The sequence below is a fragment of the Penicillium rubens genome, assembly GCF_028828025.1.
Source record: "Penicillium rubens strain IBT 27055 chromosome Unknown utg000002l_segment0_segment0, whole genome shotgun sequence".
Classification (NCBI taxonomy): Eukaryota; Fungi; Ascomycota; class Eurotiomycetes; order Eurotiales; family Aspergillaceae; genus Penicillium; species Penicillium rubens.
The window spans coordinates 972,278-998,825 of NW_026890600.1; the positions used below are offsets into that span (position 1 = coordinate 972,278).

General features: G+C 48.7%; 8 protein-coding genes across 8 annotated transcripts; 5 read left to right on the plus strand and 3 right to left on the minus strand.

The window, feature by feature from the left end:
- Nucleotides 1-73: 73 nt before the first annotated feature.
- Nucleotides 74-575, plus strand: N7525_002821 (ribonuclease III domain-containing protein; the record flags this gene model as incomplete). The annotated part of the gene is made up of 2 exons (XM_002558435.1): nt 74-281; nt 349-575. The coding sequence occupies 2 exons, from the start codon at nt 74-76 to the stop codon at nt 573-575; spliced, it is 435 nt and encodes a 144-aa protein (XP_002558481.1).
- A 975-nt stretch (nt 576-1,550) lies between these two features.
- N7525_002822 (uncharacterized protein) lies at nt 1,551-2,507 on the plus strand (the record flags this gene model as incomplete). The annotated part of the gene is made up of 1 exon (XM_061212466.1): nt 1,551-2,507. The coding sequence occupies one exon, from the start codon at nt 1,551-1,553 to the stop codon at nt 2,505-2,507; it is 957 nt and encodes a 318-aa protein (XP_061069487.1).
- A 47-nt stretch (nt 2,508-2,554) lies between these two features.
- On the plus strand, nt 2,555-3,643 carry N7525_002823 (ribonuclease H family protein; the record flags this gene model as incomplete). Its single annotated transcript, XM_061212467.1, has 1 exon — nt 2,555-3,643. The coding sequence occupies one exon, from the start codon at nt 2,555-2,557 to the stop codon at nt 3,641-3,643; it is 1,089 nt and encodes a 362-aa protein (XP_061069488.1).
- A 2,903-nt stretch (nt 3,644-6,546) lies between these two features.
- On the minus strand, nt 6,547-11,583 carry N7525_002824 (uncharacterized protein; the record flags this gene model as incomplete). The annotated part of the gene is made up of 4 exons (XM_061212468.1): nt 6,547-8,625; nt 8,681-10,400; nt 10,462-10,493; nt 10,621-11,583. 4 exons carry the CDS (start codon nt 11,581-11,583, stop codon nt 6,547-6,549), a joined length of 4,794 nt encoding a protein of 1,597 aa, XP_061069489.1.
- A 4,064-nt stretch (nt 11,584-15,647) lies between these two features.
- On the minus strand, nt 15,648-17,992 carry N7525_002825 (uncharacterized protein; the record flags this gene model as incomplete). The annotated part of the gene is made up of 3 exons (XM_061212469.1): nt 15,648-17,132; nt 17,199-17,524; nt 17,578-17,992. The coding sequence occupies 3 exons, from the start codon at nt 17,990-17,992 to the stop codon at nt 15,648-15,650; spliced, it is 2,226 nt and encodes a 741-aa protein (XP_061069490.1).
- A 2,942-nt stretch (nt 17,993-20,934) lies between these two features.
- On the minus strand, nt 20,935-21,354 carry N7525_002826 (uncharacterized protein; the record flags this gene model as incomplete). The annotated part of the gene is made up of 1 exon (XM_002558441.1): nt 20,935-21,354. The coding sequence occupies one exon, from the start codon at nt 21,352-21,354 to the stop codon at nt 20,935-20,937; it is 420 nt and encodes a 139-aa protein (XP_002558487.1).
- An 853-nt stretch (nt 21,355-22,207) lies between these two features.
- N7525_002827 (uncharacterized protein) lies at nt 22,208-22,921 on the plus strand (the record flags this gene model as incomplete). The annotated part of the gene is made up of 1 exon (XM_061212470.1): nt 22,208-22,921. The coding sequence occupies one exon, from the start codon at nt 22,208-22,210 to the stop codon at nt 22,919-22,921; it is 714 nt and encodes a 237-aa protein (XP_061069491.1).
- Nucleotides 22,922-23,914: 993 nt separating this feature from the next.
- N7525_002828 (uncharacterized protein) lies at nt 23,915-26,317 on the plus strand (the record flags this gene model as incomplete). The annotated part of the gene is given in 7 exon segments (XM_061212471.1): nt 23,915-24,007; nt 24,309-24,425; nt 24,507-24,706; nt 24,757-24,977; nt 24,999-25,660; nt 25,706-26,011; nt 26,030-26,317. 7 exon segments carry the CDS (start codon nt 23,915-23,917, stop codon nt 26,315-26,317), a joined length of 1,887 nt encoding a protein of 628 aa, XP_061069492.1.
- Between the last annotated feature and the right edge of the window lie 231 nt (nt 26,318-26,548).

The following is a 26,548-nucleotide window of genomic DNA, read 5'->3' on the forward strand; positions in this document are numbered from 1 at the left end:
TCTGAAAGTCCCCCTTTACTCTCAATTTTATTTTATTTTATCTATTCGGTGCCTTGTCTAGCCACTCGGGATCATGTCCACGTATCTTTCAGCCGAAAGCATCAGGGCTATCGAATCCATCCTAAATTATGAATTCCATGACAAGTCTCTTCTAGACAAGGCATTCGAAGCTCCCGGGGCTACTGAAGCCAGGGGAGGACACCAAAGGCAGGCGCTTATTGGCGATGCTGCCCTAAAACTCGTTCTTACTGAGCTCGGGTATGAAGGCAATGCGTCAACCGGTAAGCCTCGCTCCACAGCATATCCTTTCCCTTTAATTCTTTGTTTCAGTATTGACGAAGTAAAAAGGTGAAATTACTATTTCTCGGGGTTCCCGTGTGTCAAATGAGAATCTGAAACGGCTGGGCGAATCACTGGGCCTAAATGCTTACTTCCGTCTGAACCCGGCGAGCCAGGGTGTCGTGCCTAGGTCCATGATGGCAACTACGATGGAAGCCATCATTGGCGCTGTCTACCTTGACAGCGGCAAGGATATGGCAACCACACGAGCTCTCGTCAATCGACTGGGCATTTAAATATTTGTCTAAGCAACACTATGTCCTCGGGTGAGTATTGGAAAGGCTATATCATTGGATGTATCAGACGCTAATTGGTTTGTTCAGGTCACATCTCGAGGGGTATACAAGTACCCTTACGGCGATAATTGCTGGCACATGCCCTGGTAAAGAGGCAGATTAGACCTTGACGGGGGGGACACATTTGGTACCTTGTGTCCCCCTCGAGAAGATCTAGTCTGCCTCTTTATAATTGCATCTGTCATGTAGTATGGTTGGATTGGTACCGGATACTCCTGCGGTTGTTATTGGTATATGTTTGACGGATTTTTCAACTATTTTCGGCTGGGAAACCACTTGGTACCTTGGCTTCCTAGCCGGGAAGAGTTGTGGAAGTCTCCGGCAGACATAGACCAATTTTCTTGTGATTTTTGGTCGCTTCTGTCAATTTACGTTTGTGTTTCTGGTTGGAAGATATTCAACATATCGCCCACTGAGTTTTGTTTTGGGATCTTGTCTAACAGCCAGAAGACGATTCAACATTGTCGACGGGATTTCCCATGATGCTTGCCATTTAGATTGAATCTAGTCGCTCATTTCGAGTCCATCTTTGGTTATAATATTTCCATGGCATCTGCACTACATGTACTATTTGCTCCCACTCCGTAGTCTGCTACGTTCAACATGCCATCCGGATTAGCGATCAAATATATCCCAGCAATCAAATAAAACAGTTATGAAAGTGGCCGATAATTTTTTGCTTAAGGAGAGGGGACAAATATTGTCGTTACTGAAGCTGTTATATGGTAGTTTGACTGAAAATATCTCATATCCCTCGTCTCTGTCGCCTAGCTCGAGCAATCAGCAATAGAGAACTTTCACTAACGGGCTCTTGCTAACAGTCTTCCTTGGATTCCCGCTTTGCAAGAGGCGAATACATGCTCTTTGGTACGGTACGCTAAGGCCTTGGCAGTGGGGCCATAAAAGAGTTAGGAAATGTTTATCGGTCAAGCCAATTTCGAGAACGACTGTAGATCAACCCTGTTGGTCCTCTCTAATGCAATTGACCGAGCGTGGTATAAACACAAAGTAATTACGCTGGTGGCTTTTGACCTGAAAGGTGCCTTTAACGGAGTCAACAAAGTGAGCCTAGACGCTTGTCTCCAGGCAAGGAGAATCCCAACCGTAGCGAGAAAATGGATTGCGAGCTTTATGAGCGACCGCCACGCCAGCATAGGATTTGATGACTTCCGCACCGAGGCCACACCACTCGCGAACGCGGGATTTGCACAGGGCTCGCCTCTCTCCCCTATCCTGTTCGCATTCTTCAACTCCGACCTGGTCGACCAACCTGTCGACTCTCACGGCGGCGCATCCGCCTTTGTCGATGACTACTTTCGCTGGCGTGTGGGACGCACAGCCAAAGAGAACCTAGCCAAGATTCAATCGGAAGATATTCCCCGCATTGAGGCATGGGCCCGTCGAACTGGGTCTTGCTTTGCAGCCGAGAAAACCGAACTGATCCATATCACCAGGAGAAGACGCGAACAGCTTCAGGGGCAAGTGGTTATGAACGGGAAGACAATCGAACCGTCGCCCACTGCCAAGCTCCTAGGGGTGGCTAGGCGGACTGCGACAGCTACGCCCAGAACAGATGCGACAGCTCTACCAAGCCTGCGTGACACCAGTCATGGACTACGCGTCGACGGTCTGGCACGACCCGCTGCGAGACAAATCTCACCTACGACACTTGAATACAGTCCAGAGAACCGTATTAATCCGTATCCTATCAGCTTTCAGGACAGTGGCCACCACGCCTCTGGAAGTAGAAGCACATATTTTGCCAACGCATCTCCGCCTCCGCCGCCGAGCGCAGAACACTATTGCAAGCCTCCACACTCTGCCGCGCGATCATCCTATCTGGGATACACTACGGCCAGCCCAGAAACGTAGGTGTTGGGTCGTACGCTCGCTTCCCACTTGCGGAAGCCCTGAAGACCATGAACCTAGAAAGATTAGATGAACTAGAGACGATCGACCCACGCCCGCTACCACCATGGCGAACCGAGTCCTTCACCGAGATCGAGATCGGGTCAGACCGAGAGACGGCAAGAGAACCGGCAGAAACCGTAGGGTCCACATCCGCTATCGTGGTCTACTCTGATGCATCGGGACGTGAGGGCCACCTGGGCGCTGCTGCCGTAGCACTCGGCAACGACCTACAGGTTATCGAATCCCAGCAGGTCCAGGTGGGACCGATGGACCGGTGGTCGGTTCACGTAGCAGAGCTGATAGGCATTTTCTACGCTGTCAGTACAGTGTTCAAGATCAGCCATCAGCGGCCAAGAACGGAACACAATAGAACAACAACGGCAACGATCCTCTGCGACAGCAAGTCAGCGTTGCAGGCGATCGAGAACCCAGGAAACAAGTCAGGACAACGCATCATCCACGCGATCCTCCAAGCGGCCGCAGAGGTCCAAGCAAAGGGAATTGCTCTGCGTCTCCAATGGATACCCGGACACTGCGACGATCCAGGGAACGACGCAGCAGATCGGTTGGCCAAAGACGCGGCAAGCCCGGGCAAAACACACCCCTTCCGCCCTCTGCTGACAAGGAAGAGAGCGCTTATCCGAGACAAGATCCGCGCTCAATGGGAGCGGGAATGGAACGCATCAACCAACGGCGGTCACCTGCGGAAAATTGATCGCACCCTACCGGCGTCCTACACCAGGAAGTTGTATGGGAACCTGCCCAGGGGTCGGGCGTACCTGCTGACGCAGCTACGCACGGGCCATAATTGGTTATCCGCCTATGCCAAGACCTTCGGCTTCCGCGACAATGATCAGTGCGTGTGCGGCGCGCAAGAAACAGTCACCCACGTGCTGGTGGACTGCCCAAATTTGAGGGAAATCCGACGGAAGCTAAGGAGTGAAGTTGGGGATGCGTTTAACAGCGTACCGAGTCTGCTGGGAGGCTCAACTGAAGGTGAGAGAGGTAAACCAGACACCGTCTCGCGGGCTGGGACGGTCAAAGCCGTCCTGGACTTCGCTGGGGCGTCACTACGATTCCAAAGTCGCGCGCCATGAGGGCAGCCTAATAACTTGAACGGCACCTGGGCCACGATAGGCCTTGACGAGGCTCCAAGTTCGTTTTCAGGAAGTGGGATATTACACTTGTACATACCAAGATATATATAGTTGCTGTATCCTGTATATCGCCAAAAGCGAGAGGTCAAGGTAAATGATATCATCCATCCATCCGACTGTAGGTCAAATGCGCCAGACAGGCAGAGATTTGAGCACTAATGGATTGGGGCTGCATCTAGAACCAAGTGTAGTTGATTTTCACTCGTATGGATTATTTGACATTAATGTAAAAGGCTTCAATGGTTATCCTGCCCCAAATTTTCGATGAATCCATCTGCACCGAATATATTTATAAGGGCGAAGGCTAAATGACGAGGTGGTTAGTACAAGGTGTAATTTGAGGGGTCACGTCACCCGCTATGTTAGGCCTTACTGAATAGTGTTCTTGATTCGGGCACCCACGAACTACATAGTTTTATTGAATGGCAGACACGGATTCAGTTTCGGAACAAATGGCAGTGTACCCCTTTGGCAGTGTAACACTAAAAGCCCGGCAGAACTATTCATCGACCCCATACGGTTCGAAAAATGCGGATACCACAATAGGCTTATTTAGTCTGCGTTCCTTCCTAGCAAAGGCTGACTTTTCAACTACCACAATTTGTCCTGGAATGTCCAAACTCGTTAGCATAAGGCTATCACCCGAGAAATGCTAGAAAGCAATATTGGGTTCAGAATCCCAGGATTTTATACCAAAAGCGTTGGTCTATCATGGTCTGTTTGGCTAGATTTGAAAGAGCATGGTTGCTGAGATCTTTGTATAGCCAATCACAGCGAACTTTGTCTAATACTGTCACAACGTCTGATGTTAAGGCTCCAAAAGCTACAAGCTTTCTGCAATCGACTACGCTATACCCTTCGAGCCCAACAGCCCAAAGTTGGACCTCGCCGCTTCGATCATTTCCACCTGAGACAGACATAGACACTCCTACCCTCACATATCCTGGCACTCACACCACTACCAGTGAAAAGGAAAACGGGATAATTGAATATCTCAAGGTTGACGATGAGCTAGGGGGCAGCGGACTAATAGTTGAAGAGCAGAGCTCTCGCACGTTACTGCCTTTCAGTTTAGTTGAAGATGAGTTCGCGAAAGCAGCCAACGGCGGCGCGAGATTATCACAATATACAGTGTCCTCAGTTGATTCCGACCATGATTTTACAGGAAGCTCTGAATTTGTCGTTTATGTTCCCTCAGACCAAGCCACTTTGCACCAGCCGGCTGAAGTTACTTCAATGAAGTCTTCATCTTCAACAGGAGTCTTCCAAAGCCTTTCTGGCCAAACTTCAGTGGGTTTCTCCAATAGGGGTACACTTCCGGGAACTTTAGGTGCTGTGTCTCGGTCGAAACAAAAGGAAATCGGTAGTTATGTGACCGTGAATCTGGAATATTCTTCACATTTGTTTGGAAATTCTCGTCATCATCAGCCTACGCAAACAACACGAAACCCCCCCAAATTCGACGACTTAGACTTGAGCACGCTCAATCCGATCACCAAAAGCCAGCCCATGGATTCAACTAAAACCGTGCCGGCGACCACGACCGCCACGAAAAATACAGTAGAACAATTGGGGACGGACGGTTCTGACGCATCCCGGGTTTTGTCAAGCCATGGTGTGGCTGTAATTTTGGGGAGCATTTCCGGTGCTAGTTTGCTATTTGCAATCATCTTTTATTTACACCGGTTTTACTTTCGGCGAATTAGTACGTCCAGTAGAGGCACAGGATCAGTTACCCAACCGAAAGCAGACAACCCTGCTGCCACATGCCCAGACATGTCGGAAATTTTGGAAATATCTCGATTTTCTGCCGATTCATGATTCAAGACTGGGGCGAGTTATCAGTGAAATAGAAGGGAGTGTATTCGCCTCTCTTAGTCTTGCGTTCTGGGTAACAGCAAGCAAACAATGGCTGGACAATGGAATATGATAAAAACTTACAGAAAATATGATTCAGCTTGCGATTGCAGTTCTCGAAATACCGATCTTTCGAAACTCTGTATCTCATCCCAGGCGATAAGCAATGAAGTCTTTCCTAGGCGTGTTGTACTAAGGCCCTGGTTATCTACAAAGAAAACCTAGTTACAGACGGATGGATGGATTTCATTTATCCTGACTCCTCGCAATGTAAATTTGGATCTCAGTTCATGTGATGTATATAGATCTGTATAGATCTACCTGTTAGGCAGCCACTCCGCTAGGCAGCAGGGGGATGAGGCAACTACAAGTAGCTGATCTTTCAATATAGATCAATTATCGCACTTGTATTTCAACCCAGGGTTTCAACTTTCGTGTGCGAGGGTTCAGGGTAAATGGCATCAACCAACCAACCAACCTACTGTAGGCGTTATATTACACCTCATTGAAAGGTTAGTTCCTTGCTTCCTGCTCACATATAAACAAGTTCCTTCCGAAACCAGGGTGGATGGGACCGGTAGCGAACGTCCTGATAATAAATCCCGTGACACTGAGCACTCTCTGAGAATGCCCGCTTCATGGTCTACTCTAGAAGTTGGCCTTGGTGAGGTACAGTGTTCGCGGTAACTCCATGCTGCCTACCTGTTACGCGGATGAAGCGAATCATCTTTTTGCTTTGCGGTTGTAGAAGACCAGAGTTATGCTCGTCCTTGCTTTATATGTTCTTCGTTATGTTACATTCTATATAGTGGTAGTAGTAGTAGTAGTAGTATTCATTTACACTGGCCCCTCGCCGAAGCGATATGCAGTATACGACAACGATATATCCGAGTATGTACATTGAGGATGATCCACTTCCTGACATGAACTTAGAGCCTCGTCACGGCCTCTCGTGGCCCACTGCCGCTCCCGCTGTTAGGCTGCCCTTATGGCGCACGACTGCGAAACCGCTGTGACGCCTCGGCGAAGTCCAAGACGGCCTGAACCATCTTGGCCCTCGAGACGATGTCTGGTTTACCTTTCTCACCTTCATTTGAGCCTCCCAGCAAGCTCGACACGCCACTCAGCGTATCCCCAGTTTTCCGTCTCAGTTCTACCCTCAGCTCCTGGAGCCTCGGGCATTCCAACAGTACGTGGGCAACTGTCTCCTGCACACCACATTCACACAGATCATGCTCGCGGAAGCCGAATTTCTTCGCGTAGGTGGATAACCAGTTGTGACCCGTGCGTAGCTGCGTTAGCAGGTAGGCGCGATTCCTAGGTAGATTCCCGTAGAGCTTTCTCGTGTACCGCGCTGGTAAGCCACCGTCTATCTTTCGTAGGTGGGCACCTTTAGTGCTTGTCTTCCACTCTTGTCCCCACTGGGCATAAATTTTGCTGCGGACAAACGCGTTCTCTCTCGATAGTAGCGGTCGGAAGGGGTGGGTTTTACCCGGTTGCGCGGCTTCTTTGGCGAGTCGATCTGCAGTGTCGTTCCCTCGGTTTTCACAGTGCCCTGGCATCCATTGGAGGCGAAGTTTGATGTTCTCCCCTTGAACCTCGGTGGCTGCCTGGAGGATCGCATGGACGATGCGTTGTCCTGATTTATTCTTCACGTTCTGGATCGCCTGCAAGGCCGATTTGCTGTCGCATAGAATTGTTGCTATTACAGGAACCCTGTTTACGGTGTTTAAGCGTTGGTGGAACAGTTTGAACACCATGTTGACCGCATAAAAGATGCCAATGAGTTCAGCTACGTGAACTGACCAACGGTCCATCGGCCCCACCTGGATCTGTTGAAATTCAGTCACCTCGTCATTTTCGTTGAGTGTGACGATGGCAGCCCCGAGGTGGCCCTTGCGCCCTGAAGCGTCCGAATAAACGATGAGGTCGGATGTGGCCCGTATGGTCTCAGCCCTTTCCGTTGCTGACTCCCGGTCCGACTTGACTTCAATCTCCGCGAACGCTTCGGCACGCCATGGTGGTAGCGGTCTCGGGTCGATCGTTTCTAGGGTTGCTAACCTGGACGGGTCCATGGTCTTGAGAGTTTCCGCGAGGGGGAACCTGTAGCGTGATCTCATATTGTCCCTACGTCTCTGGGCTCGCGATAGGGCACTCCAGATGGGGTGATCGCGAGGCAGAGTGTGTAGTCTTGCGATGGTGCGTTGCGCTCGGTGGCGGAGGCGGAGGTGGGTAGGAAGTACGTAGGCCTCCACCTCTAGCGTTGTTGTCGCTACTGTCCTGAATGCTGAGAGAATTCGGATCAATGAGGCTCTCTGTGTCGTGTTCAGTTGTCGGAGGTGGGTCTTGTCCCGAAGCGGGTCATGCCAGACTGTTGATGCATAGTCCACGATAGGCGTGACGCACGCTTGGTAGAGCTGTCGCATTTGCTCTGGACGCAGATGTCGTAGCCCACTTAAAGCGATAGTGACTTTGGTAGCACGTTTGATGGCCTGCTGAACGTGTTCCTTCCAGCGGAGTTCCTGATCAAACATCACCCCCAGCAGTTTTGCTGTAGGTGACGGCTTAACGTCGGCTCCATCAAAGGTAAGTTGCCCTTCCAGGTGCTCTCCCCTCTTTCTCGTGAGGTGAATAAGCTCGGTTTTCTCGGCGGCGAAGCTAGACCCGGTTCGCTGTGCCCACTTCTCGATACGAGGGATGTCTTCGGACTGCATGGTGGCTAGGTTTTCCTCGGCCGAGCGGCCTACTCGCCATCGGAAGTAGTCGTCAATAAATGCGGACGCGCCTCCGTGGGAGTCGACAGGTTGGTCGACCAGATCGGCGTTGAAGAATGCAAATAAGATAGGAGAGAGTGGGGACCCTTGGGCCAATCCTGCATGCGCGAGGGGCTCTGTCTCGGTACGGAAATCGTCAAATCCGATGTTGGCGTGGCGGTCACTCATGAAGCTTGAAATCCACTTCCGTACCACCACCGGAACTCCTCTCGCCTGTAAAGAGTAATCTAGGCTCGCCCAGTTCACCCCGTTGAAGGCACCCTTGAGATCGAACGAAATTAAAGTCACCACCTTGTGTTTGTACCACGCTTGGTCGATCGCATTAGACAGCACCAACAAGGCTTACTCGGTGGTTCGGCAGCAGGCCGTGCTTTTCTGCCAGATAGGACAGTCGTCGCGCTATAACTGCTTCGAGAAGCTTGCCGAGTGTGTTCAGCAGTGAGATTGGTCGATAGGCGCCGGGAAGCGAGTAGTCTGGCTTGCCTGGCTTTCGTAACACAATGATCTTCGCGCTGCGCCATTGTTTTGGATGGTGTCCTAAATCTACACATGCCGTGAAGATGCGGACAACAAAGGTCTTCAGATGTACCCATAGTTTTTTCCAGACCAACATTGGTAGATTGTCCTCCCCTGGCGCTGTCGTTCCCTTCGCTGTCCTTAGTGATCGCTCAACCTCAAGTTCTGTGATTGGGTGCCATGGAAGCCCCGGGAGTGGTGAAGCTGGTACGCTGGACTCGGGTGTGTTCATTGCGGGGAAGAACATATCGAGGAACGCCTTTGCTTTGTCTTCGTTCTGGATGATATCCTCAGAGCCAGCTCGCAAGGTTGGGGTGCAACCCCATGTTTCCCGAGGCTTCATGTAGGTCGCGGCTTTCCAGAGTTTTCTTTCGCCCGCTTCGTCTAGGAACTGTCTCCAGTGTGATGCTTTGGTTTTCTCGATGGTCCGGGTCCACGCTCGCCGCTTTTGTTGCATTGCCTCAAAGGCAGCCGTGGTGCTAGCATGGTCTCGTCCGAGCTCCGCGCAGCTCGCCTGCCACCTTCTGCGTAGTTGATTGACTTCAACCTGTTGCACCTTGAGATCCGGGGTAAACCATCTCTTGGAGTATGGCGTTGGGCGCATGTCGGGCGTGAATCGGTCGACCGCCTGGGCTGTCGCTGATGTGAGCTTCTCCACCACTCGGTCGAGTGTTGGCCGGGTCTTGATCTCCTTCCATGGGCTCATCTGTCGGGCTACTTCTTCGCCGATTTTGGACCAGTCCGCCCTCTCGTACGCTTTCCTCGCTTTGGTTCTCAACTTAGTCTGAGGCTGCAAATTCCATTCTGAGTAGGTGGCGCGGTGGTCAGATCCGTAGTTCTCGTGGTACAGGTGGCATTTGACAAGCAGGCCCGGGCTGTCTGTCACTGTCTGATCGATGGTTGAGTTTTGGCCTGGGTTGTTCAAGGCCCAGTAAGTTGCCGTGCCTCGGGGCAGGCAGCTTTGGAGGTTGTGAGTCTGGAAAAAGTCGATTAAGTCGCTGGCGTCTTCGATAAACCTGGGGGCGATGCGATTGCCGCCCCACATCGGATGGTGTCGGTTGAAGTCGCCAGAAACAATGATACTGGTCGACCGATGCTCGTTTTGTGTGGCAGCTGCGATGGAGCTCTGAATCGCAGTGAGAGCTGGCAACGCCGATGCGTCATCGCCAGTGAAAAGTGGTACTGGCGGTATGTAGATAGAAAAGAGAAGTATTTGAGAGTTAGCTGTCCAGATCTTGATGGCTGCGATATCTGGGTGGTCGCATGATATTTGACGGTGTGAGGAGGTGGAGATTCGTCTGTTGACGTAGATCAGGCTGCGAAACCGATCAGCATCGAGCTGTGCGGCAGGCCGATATAGTCGCCAGGCGCTGTGATTGACGTGTGTGCGGTACGTGGTTATGGAGGGCTCCTGGATTAGAAGAACATCCAGATCTTGGCTTTGAGGATCGTTGATCAGTGCCTCCATTCTTGGTCCAGATTTCATTATGTTCAACTGTAGGATACGGAGGTTTCTCTCTAGCATCTGACGGGGTTGGAGGTCGCTGGTCCTAGACACTGTCGATCACCGGTCGGATGTTCGCCACTACAATCCAGGCACCGCGCTCTCACTCCCGGTGGGCATCGATCACGCTCGTGCTGTCCTGCACAGTGTCCGCATCTAGGCGTTTCCTTGCACGTCCATGCCAAGTGTCCGAACCGTTGGCACCGAAAACATCTCTTTTTCTTGATCTCACGTCGCTCAACGTGGGGAATATAGTGCTGACTGACAAGGAAGCCGTTCCGTAACATATGTTCTGCTCCCTCTGCGGAGTCAAACCAGATTCCCAACGATGCGAACTTCCCCAAGGCCTTATCTTTCGCTTTCATCCAGGCCAGTTCGTCGATGTGAAAACCAAGTTCCGCCAGGTCATTATCGTTGATGATCTTCTCCGCTGCCTGTGTGGCCCCTTTTTCCAGGTCAAATTCCTCGGTAGGGGTACGGTGGACTACAACACCGAATCGCGGTTTGACCAGTTTCGTGTTGTTGCCTAATTTATGTAGCCATCCAGTGTTATTGCGCGCTGCTTCAGCCGACTCCGTATTCTTGAATCGAATAAGATAGCCGGTCTTGGTGGTGCCAATGCCCGCTACTTGGGCGTCCTGCGTTGCATCGTCGCTCTGCAACGCAGTGCGGATGTGGGTGTTGACGGCATCGGTGGGGAGATATCGTCCAAATGCGTTTCCGTCGCTGTCTTCATTGTCTCTTGGGTCGACAAAGGCTCTCTGGGTGCTGATTCGGACGCAGTTTTGCTCTTTCTCGGGTTGTTGGTGGTTCAGCGAGGGTGTGGCATTGCCGCCCTTGGCTGCGACTGCAGCCCAGGTCCTAGTCGCGGTCACTGCTGGGGCGCTTTCGAGCTGCACCCGTAGTGCTTTCACTTCCTCATGGAGCCTCTCGTTCTGTTCCTGGAGGACGTTCTGGTTGTGTTTGATCTCCTGGAGTTCGTTTTGGGTGGCTGCGATGGTCGTGGTTTGTTGGCGGATGACGTCCTTAAGGGTGCTGATCAGTTTCCACACCTCCTTAGTGGTGATTCGACCGGCTGGATCCGACGGGGCGAAGATATCTCCACTCCGGGTTCGCTTCCGGCTTTCGATGGTGGTTCTGGCTTCAAGGTCGTCCTCCGTGAAGCTGGCGGTGGTTTCCTGCGTGTTTGTGGGATGGGTCTCGGGCCCTCCCGCGGGTGGGTCCGCCATCAGTCAGGGGTAAGTTCCCGCTCCGCGCACAATGCTGCAATTTTATGTCGTCGGAATATCAACCACAACGTCTTCTTTTCACGTCGGATGGTACAGTCCGCTATATACAGTAGCGACCGGTGCCCATTCTATACAGTGCCAACCGTTACCGCCTTCCATGTCAAACAATATAAAGGAGCTCTTTCAAACCCTAGTCACATGATATGGTAAACCATATATGGTTGATTATGTATTTATGGATCCGTTTCAAGAGTGAATCCCGCAGGACAAACACAGGTCCATTGTAATCACTCCATCACCCAGGTCTAACTTTGGTTCTTATATATTCCATGCCAATCATTACCTCTGTACCTAGGTAGATAGGTTTCTGGTATTTATTACTAAGTAGGCTACGAGACGAAAATACCACGCGCTATTTATATCTGGCTCAGCGGTTAGTGTAGTAATGGTCCGAAAACCTCTCTAAATTCCCGATATAGAAGGCGATATAGGCCGCCGTTAATTTAATAAAGGCAGGCATCCATCAAACATATGGGCCTTATAGCTGGACCCTATAGCTTCAAGTCTGGTCCTGTAACAAATTGCTAGTTTATTCCATTCCTAGCCAGAACAAGTTAACTTATTACCCTTGAAAGTGAAAACCCCGTCTGTTTGAATTTTGGCTTATGGTCAGTTCCTTTATGACATTTACGCTAAAGATGATAGCTTAAGTAGGGAGAAACATACCCATATTGATAGACGTGATTTGATTGTTTGGTTTGCAGGTTGCCCGCAAGGTTGGGAGCGCGGGCATGAAACTTAATTCACCACATGAATCCATGAATCCACCACTGTATGGAATTAGTATATCATCAGAAATATAACCAGATATATAGTATACGGATAGGCCTTTGCATACTTTTGGCGTGGGCTCAGATCTCCATCAAGATTAACAAAGCAGTCATTCAAATCGATAGTGCTCTGGTTCTGTTTGTCGCTATCACAGAAACAGGTCATTTCGCCGTTATTACTGGCTTGGCAGAGGCTCCAATCAAATTCACAGACCGTCCGCACTGGGGAGAGTCCAGCTCGGGCGATGACAACATTCAGAAAAAGTGACAAGAGAAATCCCAACCGCATCATGATAGTATTCATGTCAGGGGCACCAGTATATAGAGCTGTGGACGAAAGTTGACATAGGCATAGAGCAACTATTTATACGTCCAGACGGGGCTTTGCAGTCGTTCCACGATTGATCCTTTAAGAGCTTGCCAATGGGTTGAAACCAGCTCTATGCGGCGGACCGTATACAGTAAGAAAACGACTAACAAATCTAGAGCAGGGGTATTCTAGTCTAACAACTCACTACGAAACTTTTCTTAAGGGTTATGTCAATTAGCCAATAATATCCCCACTCTCAACATTTGCTGCGTGACCTAAAAGGCCATGTTGAAAGCATAAAATCTATAGCCAAAGCAGATTGGCAGCTTCAAAATCAGGGCCTCTAGACCTCACAAATACAATCTTTGTGGTCAAACAAAAACCTTTGTATTCTAAATCATATTAGGTTTAGCGTATCCCATGACTAGGGTTGGTAAGACCAATTCTCTGTTCTAACATGGAAGGCGGTAACGGTCGCCACTGTATAAAGATCCCTTCAGAATATAAACAAACTCTGTCTGGGTGAACTATTAGCGGTCCCTGATATATCGATATTATGCAATATGATGAAACCACAAGACAATTACTGCCAACTATTGATGCCTCAGAATTACCTTTATACGATTAAGCACGGCATACCTCAGGGAGGGCTAGCGGTGATCGCAACGTTCATTTTCTGGTCAACCGCTAGAAGAGTGGCAAACGCCCATCGTACATCACAATATTACCGGGCGAAAAGTGAGGTACTATTGCATCGTTCTCAATCTTGGAGATCATTCGACATAGGACTTACCCAGATCCCTCAATCGGTATTACTTTCTTGTCAACTCATATTTAAGTTTCATCTAATATTTGGAATGACGCGGATCCCATCTCCTTTCTAAAGCTATAAAGGCCGAATATCCATTCGCTCTCATTAGTAGTTCTCCTCAAAACTTTCCCCTGGAAGCCCGTCACACCGTATCGAGCCCCAAAGCAAAACCCAATGGATTCTGTTACACCAAGGAAAAAAGATAATGAAGATCATTCTGTGTTTCTGTCTTCTGTCGCGCCAATTGAATTATCCCTAACTACTTCACTTCAACTTCCCAAAGAGGCAAGCAATGTCGGCATTCCAGAGCTGGATGCCAGAGGCTTGTCAAAACAAAATAACCTAGAAACAACATTCCCCCAGTGGCAGACCAAGCGGGCCGTTCACTCTAAAAGAGAGAATGAATCCACACTACATCGCACTAGTGAGAAACGCACCGAGAATTCCTGCAGGCGAAACAGAGTGCGAAAGTCTTCACTTGGTCAGCACGGCTCCAAAGCCAGCCAATGTATTTCATCAGCCTCATTCAAAAACAGAACATTGTCTAAGGCAATGAAACTGGGTCCAATCACTTACCGCGGCGCCCTAAAGATGACTGGGAAGCTTTGCAAAGCACAGTTGCCCCTCCTTAAAAATCACTTCAGAGATCGCAGTGATCTATTTAGCGACGGAGAAGCCTTGCTACATGAGATAGCAACTGTGCACCCAAAATACAACCAGATTATTCGAACCCTGCCCATCTTACTGAATTTTATTCCTGGGGAACTTAAAGAAAAACTGATGATTGAAGAAAACGCGGAGTGGTTGAAGATGGGAGCTTATTTGGTCAATAAATGGATTTCAAGATCACAAGCATGACAAAAATTGCTGGGCAGACGACCTAGAAGGATACAAATCTCGGGTGATCTAGGCGAAGGCTAGTTGGTTTTTGTTGAGAAGAATCACAAATAGTAAGAAGTGAAGCGAGAGAATGCAACTATGTGCTTTCTACAAATTTGTATAAGTGGAAGGAACAGGAAACAATAAGGAGTTTACTTTGCTCTGACATCACAGTACTTTCCCATGTATCCACCAAGTACACATCATAGGTGTCTAAAAGACTACTACGCTGTCAGAACCAGTCGGATCGCGAGGCTCTCTTTTAGCTATAACATACCATATTGCAGTCCATTATCAAACCTCATATCATTTCAACTTGATAAACCTTTAAAGAATCCCAATAACTGTACCCTCGTTTCGTTTCGTATCTTCATAACCCAGATCTCTTCCACTGACATTAGCTTCATAAATGTTGTAATTCAAAAAATTGATTGGTATTTCAGGAGAAACACGAGGCTGTATGTAATGAGAACATCAAGTTAATTATTATTTTCGTAAACACGGGATTAATTCTAATGGTGCGACTTGCTTCCTGATCTGCACCAGCCTCGTAATACAACAAGAATTGAAGGCTTGCACATAAACAGCCCAAAGTCCCAAGTCTTAGAGATATCTGGAGTGGGATCGACAGTTCTGTTGGTGTCATTATTAAGTCGGAACTTGGTCGTGTGCTCCGATGACAGTTAGTGCTAGATTTCGGGGTTAGCTGAAGGCTCTGTCTGTATCGCTAATGTGAGCGCTTCAATCTAAGCTGCAAATCACTGACTTCAATCACTTTGTGCTAAATTCGATCATTACTTCTCAAACGCAAGTGGAAATCCGGGTTCCAACAGGACCAACTCAAAAAGAAAATGATGTGGTCACTGGAAATCGAAGCAAAGCCGTCTGTCGGATCCGAACTCGCGAACAAAACCAATAGGCATCCATGTTCTAGGTCAAGAAGAAGTTTTAGCCTAGTCACATTGTTGAACAAACTGATATAGTTAATCTTCATTTGCTTGCAACTGCTTGGCATCTCTATCTTTCTGATTACCTATCTCGCATCGATACCAGATCTTTTTCGTTCTACATGACACTTTTTTAGACAGGTTCAACATATATGCAAGATACTCGAGTTGCACACAGGGATAGGTTGCTCTGGACAAGGCACTTGAGCAATCTCATGCTTTATTTCCTGTAAATGGATTGGCGTTCTTCTGAAGGTTGGATCAAACGACATCCGAAACAGTCATATTCATGTTATACTATCTTCACCCCCGGGGAGATCCATATCGACTCGATTTTCAGGAATTTCTTGTGTTAACTCATCCAGGCTCGCATTTAACCATTCTTTGGCAGAAATAAGTTCACCTTGTTCGTTCTCATTCAAACGTCGCTTTTTGGTCGTCCTTGTTTCCTGCTGGTCGGTCGACCCGTGAAACACCGTTTCAGACAGATCCGCTCCTATGTATTCGGCATGTAAAAGTAGAAACGGATTCCCTAAGTACAGCGAATAACAATCTCTCCCGTAGATACCCCGTGTCGGATTATCGCCAGAATATATATGGAAATGATATCTTGAGAACCCTTCGAAGAATTTATTCAAAGCGGATTGAATATTTGGTAGCAGTACGACTTTGTCAGGCTCACCAGGGATGATGAACTTCATACTGAAGCGGCTCGGCGGCTGAATATCCCCGGCTGGAGCAAGTGAGGTGGGATCAAACTGCGGGGTAGAAAAGACGGGGAACACCGTTGCTTCATTTTCTTCTGGTGGAATGATCGTATTTTGTATTAGGTCATCAAAGCTTGGGTTCCACAAAGAAGGTTCCTGAGGAACTGCCTCGTTGGTTTCGACTTCAGGAATGGATTGACTGCCATTTTCGACTTTGAGATAGCGGAAATATGCCAAAAACACCGATCGTCGAGCAAATCCTGCAGTAACTCGGGGGGAGCTCCAGGGCCGTTCCAATACCTCCCGCGAGAGTGCAAAATGATCTGCCTCCATTGAGTCCTTATATGGCGTTCCATTTCGTCTTTCCACCGGTAGGTCTTCCTCCACACTTGCGGGATAGTCACACGGTGTAATAGGGGATAATTCAACCGGGTGAGCCGGTAGTCCATCCACAAGAGGGGTGCTAAAGCCTTTTTCTCTGACAAGCCAAAAGAGATGTTGCCAGAGTTTCTGTCGTTCGTGAAGTTCTTCCATGGGTGTCGGCGCGAGTTGTGTCCCAGGCTTTGTCCGCGTGCGGCGCTTGTGATCAGTCATTTCGAATCCATACTGAAAGCTGAAACGCCAGAAATCATAAAGATCCCCCCGAATTCCCTGCTGGCGATTTGAAGTCATTACAGGGACACTTGTGTAATATCGTTCCCCGAGTTCTTCGTCGACAGTCATCTTCCGATGGGGATCGGGAATGTAGAGTTGCTGTAGTACACTCCGGCCTACCTCTAGACTGATCCTGTCTTTGAAAAATGTCTCCAGTGTCGGTATGGGGTACTGGATCTCTTTCAGTCGTTCCCAAATTTCAGTGCGGTCTTGAACACCTTCAATATCAGGGAACAATTCTTCCTTTGACATTCGATTTTCCAAGAACCGCAAGTCCCGAGCAGAGACCTTGGGCACACGGGATTTCAATAATTGGATGGTCACGCCGTCTAATTGCGCCAAAAGATCCCGCCTGTCCCCCATTAAGCCAAAAAAGGTGCTTTTTATGTGGTTAAGGTAGCATAGGAGAGGCTGATACGTCCACTTAGCCTTTTGGTCATGGGGCTTCGAGAACTGGAATTGGGTTCAGTATCTTACCTCATCACAGCGCATTGACACCAACTTGTGTAGTAGCCCGATTCGCATGCCCTCCCAGATACCCGCTATAGGGAGCAGCTCATCGAAGGCTTGGGGTAGTGTAGGATGTTTGAGAAAAGCCCGCAGATATTTTCCTTTTTTGCTTCCAGGAACCCTTTCCAGGGCAGCCCACCAATGGTTTGCTGCGATCCTGTTTACGGGGCCGTCGAGATATCCTTCATAATACCGTATTCGCTCATATATAAGCCCATCCGGAGGCCTTTGATCATTCGGGAAGCGTTCCCGGAGTGATCGGACAAATTCTTCTTGTAAAGGTTCTTCGCCAGCTAAAATGTAATCAGGCAAAGATATTCTGGGGGATAGCGACCTCTTCACGCACCTGTCTGCCCTGTAACATAAACATCCACAATCCACCATGAATTACTAGAGCTGAGCTTTTTCCGGGCAGCAATAATTAAATTCTCGTGGTCCTGTCCGCGCAGCTGGTAGTCGATATCGACATCCAATTGATGGAATTGTCCATCCACCAGCCGTGGCCTAACGCGACGTTGCCAATCACTTTCAGGAATCAATACAGGTACATGGCATTCCTCCATCAGACGTTGACACCCTTGAGTGTCCAGAATTCGCTCAAGACGAGCGATATTTTGGCGGTTGCTCATTTGCCGCTTGAAGTTTTTGTCGAATACGAGACGAGAGATATCAACCCGTGCTGCCATTTTGAAATGTTCCTCACGATAGGTGAATACTTTGTACTCGGCTTCTTCCACTTGGGCTTGTGTTAAGCGTGTCATTTTGTAATGCAGTGAACGTTGTATGCTTGAGCTTGTCTGCTGAGCGGGTGGGACTATTTAAATACCCTGAAAGAAAGAGCCATTTTTACGTGTTTGCCATTTCGTTTGAAATATCGTAGCAATCATCAACTTTAGGCTGATGATGTTATACGTTCCTTATATGAAATGAATGGTGGTTAGCCTTCCCCACAGGAGGTTGAGGGAGTCGATTTCCGCCGCCCCAGCTAACCTACTAACCTCAGAAATCAGGCGTTATCCTCTCTACCGTTCACTCACTGTTAAGGCCCCAGTCGTTCCAGTAAAACCTGCTGTAATGTGATATCAATCGCCTTAGCCAGGTCTATCACATTAAGCCAAATCTGGCTGAAAACAAAATTTGAGGGTCATTTTGCCAACCGCGAACAGCACTCAAGAACGGCCGTGCCGTTTCCACTTCAATGAGTACATTCGACGGATGGCTCCTGAGTTCCGCTACTTTGAGTTAATATATTTTTCTATTCTGACATCAACCACATGTTAACGCTTTTATAAAGAGCACATGGTTTCCACATGCTCGTGCGGAGCGCTTTCATCGAGAATACCCTTGACGCTGACTTCCCTAGATTCCTTGGTGGCATAAATAGAATGCTGCAACACGTAGGAAGAATACTTCCCTTGGCTTTCTCTATAGCGGCCTTAGCCTGCCTAGCCATTATCTTTGCGGGATGCACATCGACCTCTTCTCCCAATGAATTGTACTTCTTGAAGGTAGCTAATATCCCATAAAACTCAAGAAATAGTTAGCTAAAGCCAAAATAATAGGTGGAATTGACCAATTTTCCAGAAATTGGGAGCGATCATCCTCGTCGCTCCCTCGGTATTGCCGCGATGGACGGAATCGATGTTGCAAACAAAGCCAGTAGTGAGGCCAACAGCGTTATGAATAGCGCTTCTACTGCTGTAATTTATGCCTCGGGCGCCGCAGAGACTGCAGCGAGCCAGGTGACCGATAAGATTCAATCTTTATCAGACGAAATCAACTCACACCTGCCGGGTTTCTATTCTGTGGGGCTTTGGGGATATTGCCAAGGCCAGAAGGAAACATCATCTTATTCCAATTGCTCGCAACCCAGTACCTCCTTCTCGTTCGACTTGTTGAGCATTTTGGGCTCGGCTTCCCCAGTCATCGACGGGATACTACCAGATGGGAATAACAAGGTGCTTGCTGGATATCACGGTGTTTCTCGGTGGTCAATCTCAGCTTACATCTTGGGTTTTGTTTCAACATTTGTGGCTGTTGTCTTCGGAGTCACCACAATGTTTTTTTCGTGGGGAAAAATATTGCTCATCATTTCTTCCTTGGTAAGGCCCCTGTGATTAGTTTCTGGATAAAGTAAGCTGACCATTGCTGAGTCTGCAACTATTTTTGTCGCCGGCGCATCCATTGGCGTTACGGTAATCTACGGGTTGATCACGGGTGCTATACAGAGTATCCTTCACCCTCTGGGAGCCGATGCAAGTCTCGGGGCGCATTCGTTCGCTGCAACCTGGCTAGCAGTAACATTCTCTTTTGCGGCGCTTTTGACATGGCTAATTGAGATGTTTTGCTGCTGCATTTGATGTGGATATGGAATAGCAAGCGGGCAAGCTAGGAAACACGTACACAGGCCTAATTAGATGTAGACTACAGTGTTACAGGATCGACTTCGATAAAGAATATGAGAGATGAAAGTTGCTAAAGTAATCTCGATACATCTCTTACCTGTAGATTTCCACAATGTCTTATGATTGCAGAAGTTGATGTCGAATACATGGTTGAGACAGGGTAAAATACTCAGAAAATCATGTGACTGATGGTACGTACCAACCATATCATACAAAAGTGCATATTACAGTTAGTCATCGAGGTCCGCATGGCTTGTTTAACCATCGCGGTTTTTTCATGTTTTTTTTAGAGGTTCACTACCACTGAGGTTACATACATTGTTGTATGCCAGATTTCCGTCAGATGCTTTACCACAGGGATGGATTGTTTCATTTACCCTGACTCCTTGATTTTGGCGATGTGCGGGCTACCCTATTGTGTAAATACAGACACGCTCGAAATTAGTTTCAAGAATGAGTTTCAACATTTTACTCTTGATTCTTTCCCAAACTCTACCTTGAAACATACTACTAGTCTACCTTTAGTTTAGCTGAATTTAGAATACTGAACTGTATGATAAGCCCTTACCACGTGACCTATAACTCATAATACCCATACTGTTGCACATACGTGTGCCCCTCCCTCATCGGCGGTCTTCCCTGATTACACCCCGACAGGCCCCAGGCGTTTGATTTACGCTCAATATGTCCGCAAATATTGACTACCTCAGCCCGGAGCTTGTCACAATTGTTGCTGAGCGCCCTGGATGCGAAGATCTTTGTAATTTTCGGCTTAGAGCTCGATACGGTATCTTTGAGACTGTTCTCTCACTCTTGTTGTGATATGAGGCTGGTGCAGATCAGGAACCAAACCGCTCCGTCGGAATTAGCTCCGAAGTGCCTATACAGACGACCAAGTTGATTTCCAATCAACTTGGCTCATTGTTGTATATATAGGCTCATGTATCCCTCTGAAATAACAAGACAATTCATACCTCTGAACTACAACAACTCTTTTCTCTAATCGCTTCTTCCGTGAACGAGTCCTGCAGGTCGCCTCGGAGTACTAGCCAACTACACCGTTGCCACTGTCCAATGGTTTCTCAAACTCTGTTTTAGTGACACTAGGCATACTGTTACAATGCCTTCTATGTATTCTAGGGCTACAGGTCTAGGACATCATATTAAAAGAAGCCAATAGGCTAATATTACTAACTCGTATGATTATGACCGCTTTCGAGCTTGAGCTTTCCAGATCAAATGTTCCGTTGCAAGACAATGTTCTTCGAAGCGATCATGCAGCCATCCATGGGATTTATTTAGAGGTCATTCACTGGTAGCATTATAAACCGCATCGACCGGGGGCTATCGCAGACACCCTGGGATGCGTCAGCTTCAGTCTTTCCGGCTGTGTGTACGGTGTCGGTAAATTTGAAAGCTTCGCGGGCCGAATAGCTGGGGTCCAACTGGCAAAACTCTTCACAGGCTAACTGCGCCTTAAGTGCCTGCTCAGCCAGTTCGTGCACCGAGACTTGAAGCTCTTGTGCGACCTGATAGACGGGGTAGAATTCGTCATCGGAGGAACCAAAAGCACCGGATTGGTGTAGGTGAAGTAGGTCCTGGGACGCTTGCTCGGCCTTATCCTGGAGGTGTTTGAAAAGGGCATAGCAGGTTCGGAAATACACATTTTCTCCCTGTTGCCGTCCGATCTGTCGAACTATATCGACGATTTCCTCCATAGTGCTCTGCTGATCTTGTTATCTGATGTGGGAAGGTGGTTGTCATTTTGGCAGCGGTGATAATCTTATACTGCAAAAATTCCGACAAGAACTCGATTGCTGAAGATCCAGGACGTGGAGAGTCATTGCTTGGCGCCAACTAGTCGGGGAATATTTTAACAATCATGCGATGCCTTCTTTCGGGCCGGTTGAGAAATTCGAATTACCAGAGGTATCTGTCGAAAAACTTCCACTGTGTTTGCCCGAATAAATACTGATGTAAAAGCTGTGGGCTACTGGACCGCAGAATTGAGGTGGCAATTACTGGCGCTTTTGACCAGCTTTGTAAACATGTCCATTCAGACAAGCAAAATTATCAGTTCAGAGCGCATCTATTGTTTGATTATTTCAGTATGTGCCAGTTATTGATGAGCGTGAGATAGAACGAGGGTAAGCTGGCCAGCCCAGGCAAAAGGATAGGCTATCGCTAACCACCACATAAATGATGCCCCCCAGAAACGAACACCAGTGTGCCGAGCATGGTTAATTTCTGTACTGGTACCGCTTAATCTCTCTAAACCGCCCTCTCTTGACCACCCTCTCTTGACCACCCTCTCTTGACCACCCTCTCTTGACCACCCTCTCTTGACCACGCATTTTAATAGCCACTGGTTAATGTCACTTGTTAACCGTTGCACGGTGTCTGACCTTCTCTCTCACGATGTTCTCCTACTAAGTTACATTGGTTATGTCCTGGGCAATACACAGGCCAGGGTGGCGTCCGATTCAGCAGCTACTTCGCTCTTGCTATTCACCTTAAAAGCTCAGTTTTCCCCATGTCCTCGCTCCAACAAGTACACGACCAACGACCTAAATGGCTGACCCAAAAGCGCAGTCCTTGCACGATTTTGCAATCATCACCATAATCAATATCTTTGTATTGCTCTACTTCTACCTTTTTGTGATCCATTTTCTGCTCTTCTATTTCCCCTCATCCCCCAGAGGAATTTTGGACTCCCTGTCCGTGCTAGTCTTTTGCGCAGGTGTCATCTTCTGGTGCACATCCAGCGTCTTCTACCGCTTTCTAGATGCTTTCCGGGGCAATGATGCGGCAGAGTGGCAAAAGCTGGAGTTTGGAGCCGCTTTAGTCTTGATTTGGGCAGCCACCGTTCCTTCCGTGGTTGTGTTATTCCGCACCGAACCCTACCTCGAGCTCGGATACATATCTGCCTTCACCGTCGTTGCTATCGAGGTTCTGGTGGATTTTGTAATCTGCGATCCAAGCTGCTGTGTAGTACGGTACCGGTTTCCGTACAGCTGCGTTTCATTGGGCTTACTTTCGCTCATACCAACCATTTATGCCCTCACTAGGACATCCGAGAGTGCGTCCTCCTTGGCGATACATCACGGGCGAATGGCCATCTGGAATTCTCTTAGCGCTACATTCTACCTGTTTCGTCCGCTGGAAAGGATTGGCGTGGTGAATGGCTGGCGGCCCAGCCTCTATGTGATGCATTTAGTCCTGGCCTACAATGCCGTCACTTATTCAAGTACTGTCTTGCATGCGGTGGCTCAAAACACAGCTTAAGGTTCATTGGGTCCTGGAGAAGGTGTGGCAGACTACAAAGTCGGCGTGAGCAGAACATTTGTTAATTACCTCTCATATCTGGCCCTTGCCTGGATTCCTTCCATGTCGATCAAAAAGGCTACATCCCTGGTGTTGAAATCTGGACGATTCAATGTTCTTCATCTGATCACAATTTATCGTGATAGCCAAGATCTTGTGTACTTCAGATCGCTGACAATCTATATATATTTCCGAGACATAACCCCCGTATCGTATAGCAAACGTCCCAAACTGCCTCCCAGACTAATTTATTGTTTGTGTGATAAGCTCACGTATACATAGTATATGTAGCGTCTTGAGATAAGCAATCAATTAAGAACAACTATAGTCGGCATTGAATACTCTATCAGGCGTAACGCGAGGAAGCCTATCGCTATTCGCGTTCAGGGGAACTCGTACATACCATATGGGTCTCGCAGCTCATATCTCCATTCACCCTATATGTGCTGATAATCAATTCCTCTTGCACGACAGTAGACGTGGGTGGTTTTTGCCCGGTCAACCGACCACCCTATAGGTAAACCCTATCACCCAGTGCCTTAGTCCTGGTGACAAACTTGTGCAATCTCAGTGAAAAGTCGACACGAAGATCGCACCCTAAACGCAAGAGATCACATTTCCACTTCTATTTGCTCTCCAAGCAAACGGCCTAATGCCCATTGACATATAAATGTTAGATGTTTACACCGGGTCAACGCAGATCTCGCTTGAGCTACTACTATCACTTATTTTATAGGACATGGCACTTGAGCAAACTGTTCTTGAATTGCTGTACAGGTGGACCGCAATATATTCGTTCCGACCGTCACTCGCCGTTTCAGCCACCACCTGATCCGTTGCCCCACGTGAACCGTGCGCCGACATGACCTGTTCTCCCCTTGAACGTTCTTATTAATTCCTCTCGAACACGACTCGTCGTTCAATATTCTGGTTGCCAATTTCGGTGAAGATACCATGGCCACCGCTATGGTCAGTTGGTTGCTTGTCGCTCATGCCGAACGACCATTGAGCTTGACAACGCGCTTCACAAGACCTAGCGGCCTGCGGGTGAAGAGCGGCTGCAAAAACGGCACTGAGCCTATTTATCAGTGACCGGATGAAATAGCTTGCCAACGCGATGCATGACCCACAGATATTAGACATTTTCCTCTGCGCAATGTCTGTGCAACTTGACTGGGTGCTCAGATAGATGCGTGCTTATAAGCCTCTTGCTGTCCGGAGCGGATGAATGAAGTGAGCACAGAGGACAATGCTGGAGACCTTGCCGTGTGAGATTCTGATGCTGATTGCAGATTGGGTAAGCCCAGCATGTTTGTTTTGTTTGGTCCAGGTACTGACCGCCCGTCAGCTGCCAGTTACCACTCTGCGCGTTCTCAGCCGCGCCTCGTCCAGATTGTATGCAGTGTTGGTTCCTCGGATATACCGTACAGTTTCATTCTATGCAGCAAGTGAATGGGCACTGAATGTGTTGGATGTCGACCCCTTCTTTCGCCATCTCGGTCCTTCCCGAGCCGCGGACTATCTCCAGCACACGCGGCACCTATAGATCAGGGCTCTATTCCATCTTGTTCGGTTTAATCGATGTGCATACTACAACATCTTTCGTGCCGCGGGGCTGCCAGAGTCCCCGGCCCCGCTGGGAGCATCGGATGATGCGACGGCACATCAGCAATTCCTGGACGACGTGAAGGATCAATTGCAGCTGATTTTCACCCACTTGGAGCCGAATAGACTGAGCATATTTGAGTCAGTATAAGCGATACCCATCGACTAGACCTGTGGCTGACTAACAATAGATGGCGACTAGGGACATGTGTTCCAGTGGGGGTTCTCGACCAGGAAGGCTATCTCAGTCAGTACCAACAGCGCCTCACTCGTCTCTCACTCGTCACTGATGGGACCTGCCCTGAAACGTCGCACCGCTTGGAAGGAATGTCCAGACTAACCTGTCTGACGGCGTTTGAGTGGGAAGGACTCCAACATCCGTCCGAGGTTGATTTGTTGCGACGGTGCATCCGTCAGAACTAGAGCTGCCTAGATCAACTGTCCATCGGCTTCGTTCCATCGGCTTTTGCCCGTGCTCTATGCTGGCAGAGCCTTGGGCTTCAGCGACCGGAGCTTGAGGATGGGGGTAGAGGGACCGGCGTCACTACGAACGAGGATACGGGGATTGCGAATCCCACAGCTCTTTCCGCTCTGTCCACGCTGTCATTGTCAAAGGTGACCTTGCCCCTGGATATCTCATCGGGACACAATGCGATATTCTACTCTCTGCGGTCGCTTACGCTGCGTGACTGCCCTAATCAGTTGCATCTCGTGCAATTACTGTCTTGGTCACAGAAGCCGCTCCGACTGACGCATTTCGAATTCTCTTTCGATTATCTGCTGCACGAACCGGGCGAAGGATGTGGCCTTTCTGCTGTTATGCGGTTCTTATGTTCATTTCGTGGGCTGCAGCATCTGCATTTGAGGTTGTCCAATTTCCCATCGTCAAAATCCCACATCCAGGACACCATCCAACACCACCAGACCACGTTGAAAAGCCTTGTCTACCATGAGCGCCAACTCGCACCAATCGATGCTGATGGCTTATTTGAGGATGATCGGGATGTGTCGCCCGCTTGGGTTACGAATTTGTCTACCGGTGTAGACCTGGGCCAGGTGTGTGCTCTGGCTTTGTGTGCTAGTCCGTCTGCGGCTGTAAGTTTTTCTCGGTCTAGTAACGAGTGCCGCTAATGAGAACAGCGTCGGTGCCTTCGACCTACTGCCAAGCATTCCCAGCTTCAGATTCTACATCTGCGGTTCAGCGGCCTCGAGCGATTCCATCGAGATATCCCACGAGAGATTACCACTTATCTAAATGGGATACGCAAAGGATATTCATGGCATCCTCGTTCGTGCTGGAGTTCCGTGAACCGGGACGTCTCCAATGATAGCCACAACTACCCTCCCATTGTTGATGAGTACTTTGACAGGTCACCCCTCGAGTTTGTAGACTCGCAGGAGGCAGTGCTTATGTCTTCTGCGGCAATTGCAGAGGCTGAGGATTTCGTGTCATTTGCAGACTAGGTATTTGGCCCCGACGGACTGCCGGCCCTGCAGGTTCTCGCGTTTGGGGACTTCTCTCACGGTGATCGATACAGGAGCCAGCAGTTTCTAATGCGTCGTGTCTATCCTTCATCGGAGGGCGGTGGCAAGGAACTTGCCGGCCTTGCATTCGATGATACGACGCGGCTGCCCTTTTGTTCAGCAGATATGAGTGACCCTTCGATTTGGGATGGTGCTATGGTGGACGGGGCTCGTTTTCTGTCCGCATGCCCAGGGGGTGGGTTAATGGAGTCACCGTACGAGTTGTAGGTCTGCATGTGGCTTCCTTGATTCTTCCTTGTGGTGCGCGGTGGACCACGCGGCGTAACGCGTCCCGCGATGGATTTGGTCAAATAAGGCGGTTGCTTTTGATCATGATCTGCCGCACTCGTATTGCTACCTAGATAATATATAATTTGCACCTCTAAATTTCAGTTTACTATATCCCACTGTAGGTGTATGAACTCATCGTGCCTGACCAGATATTAATGAAAGCAAGTC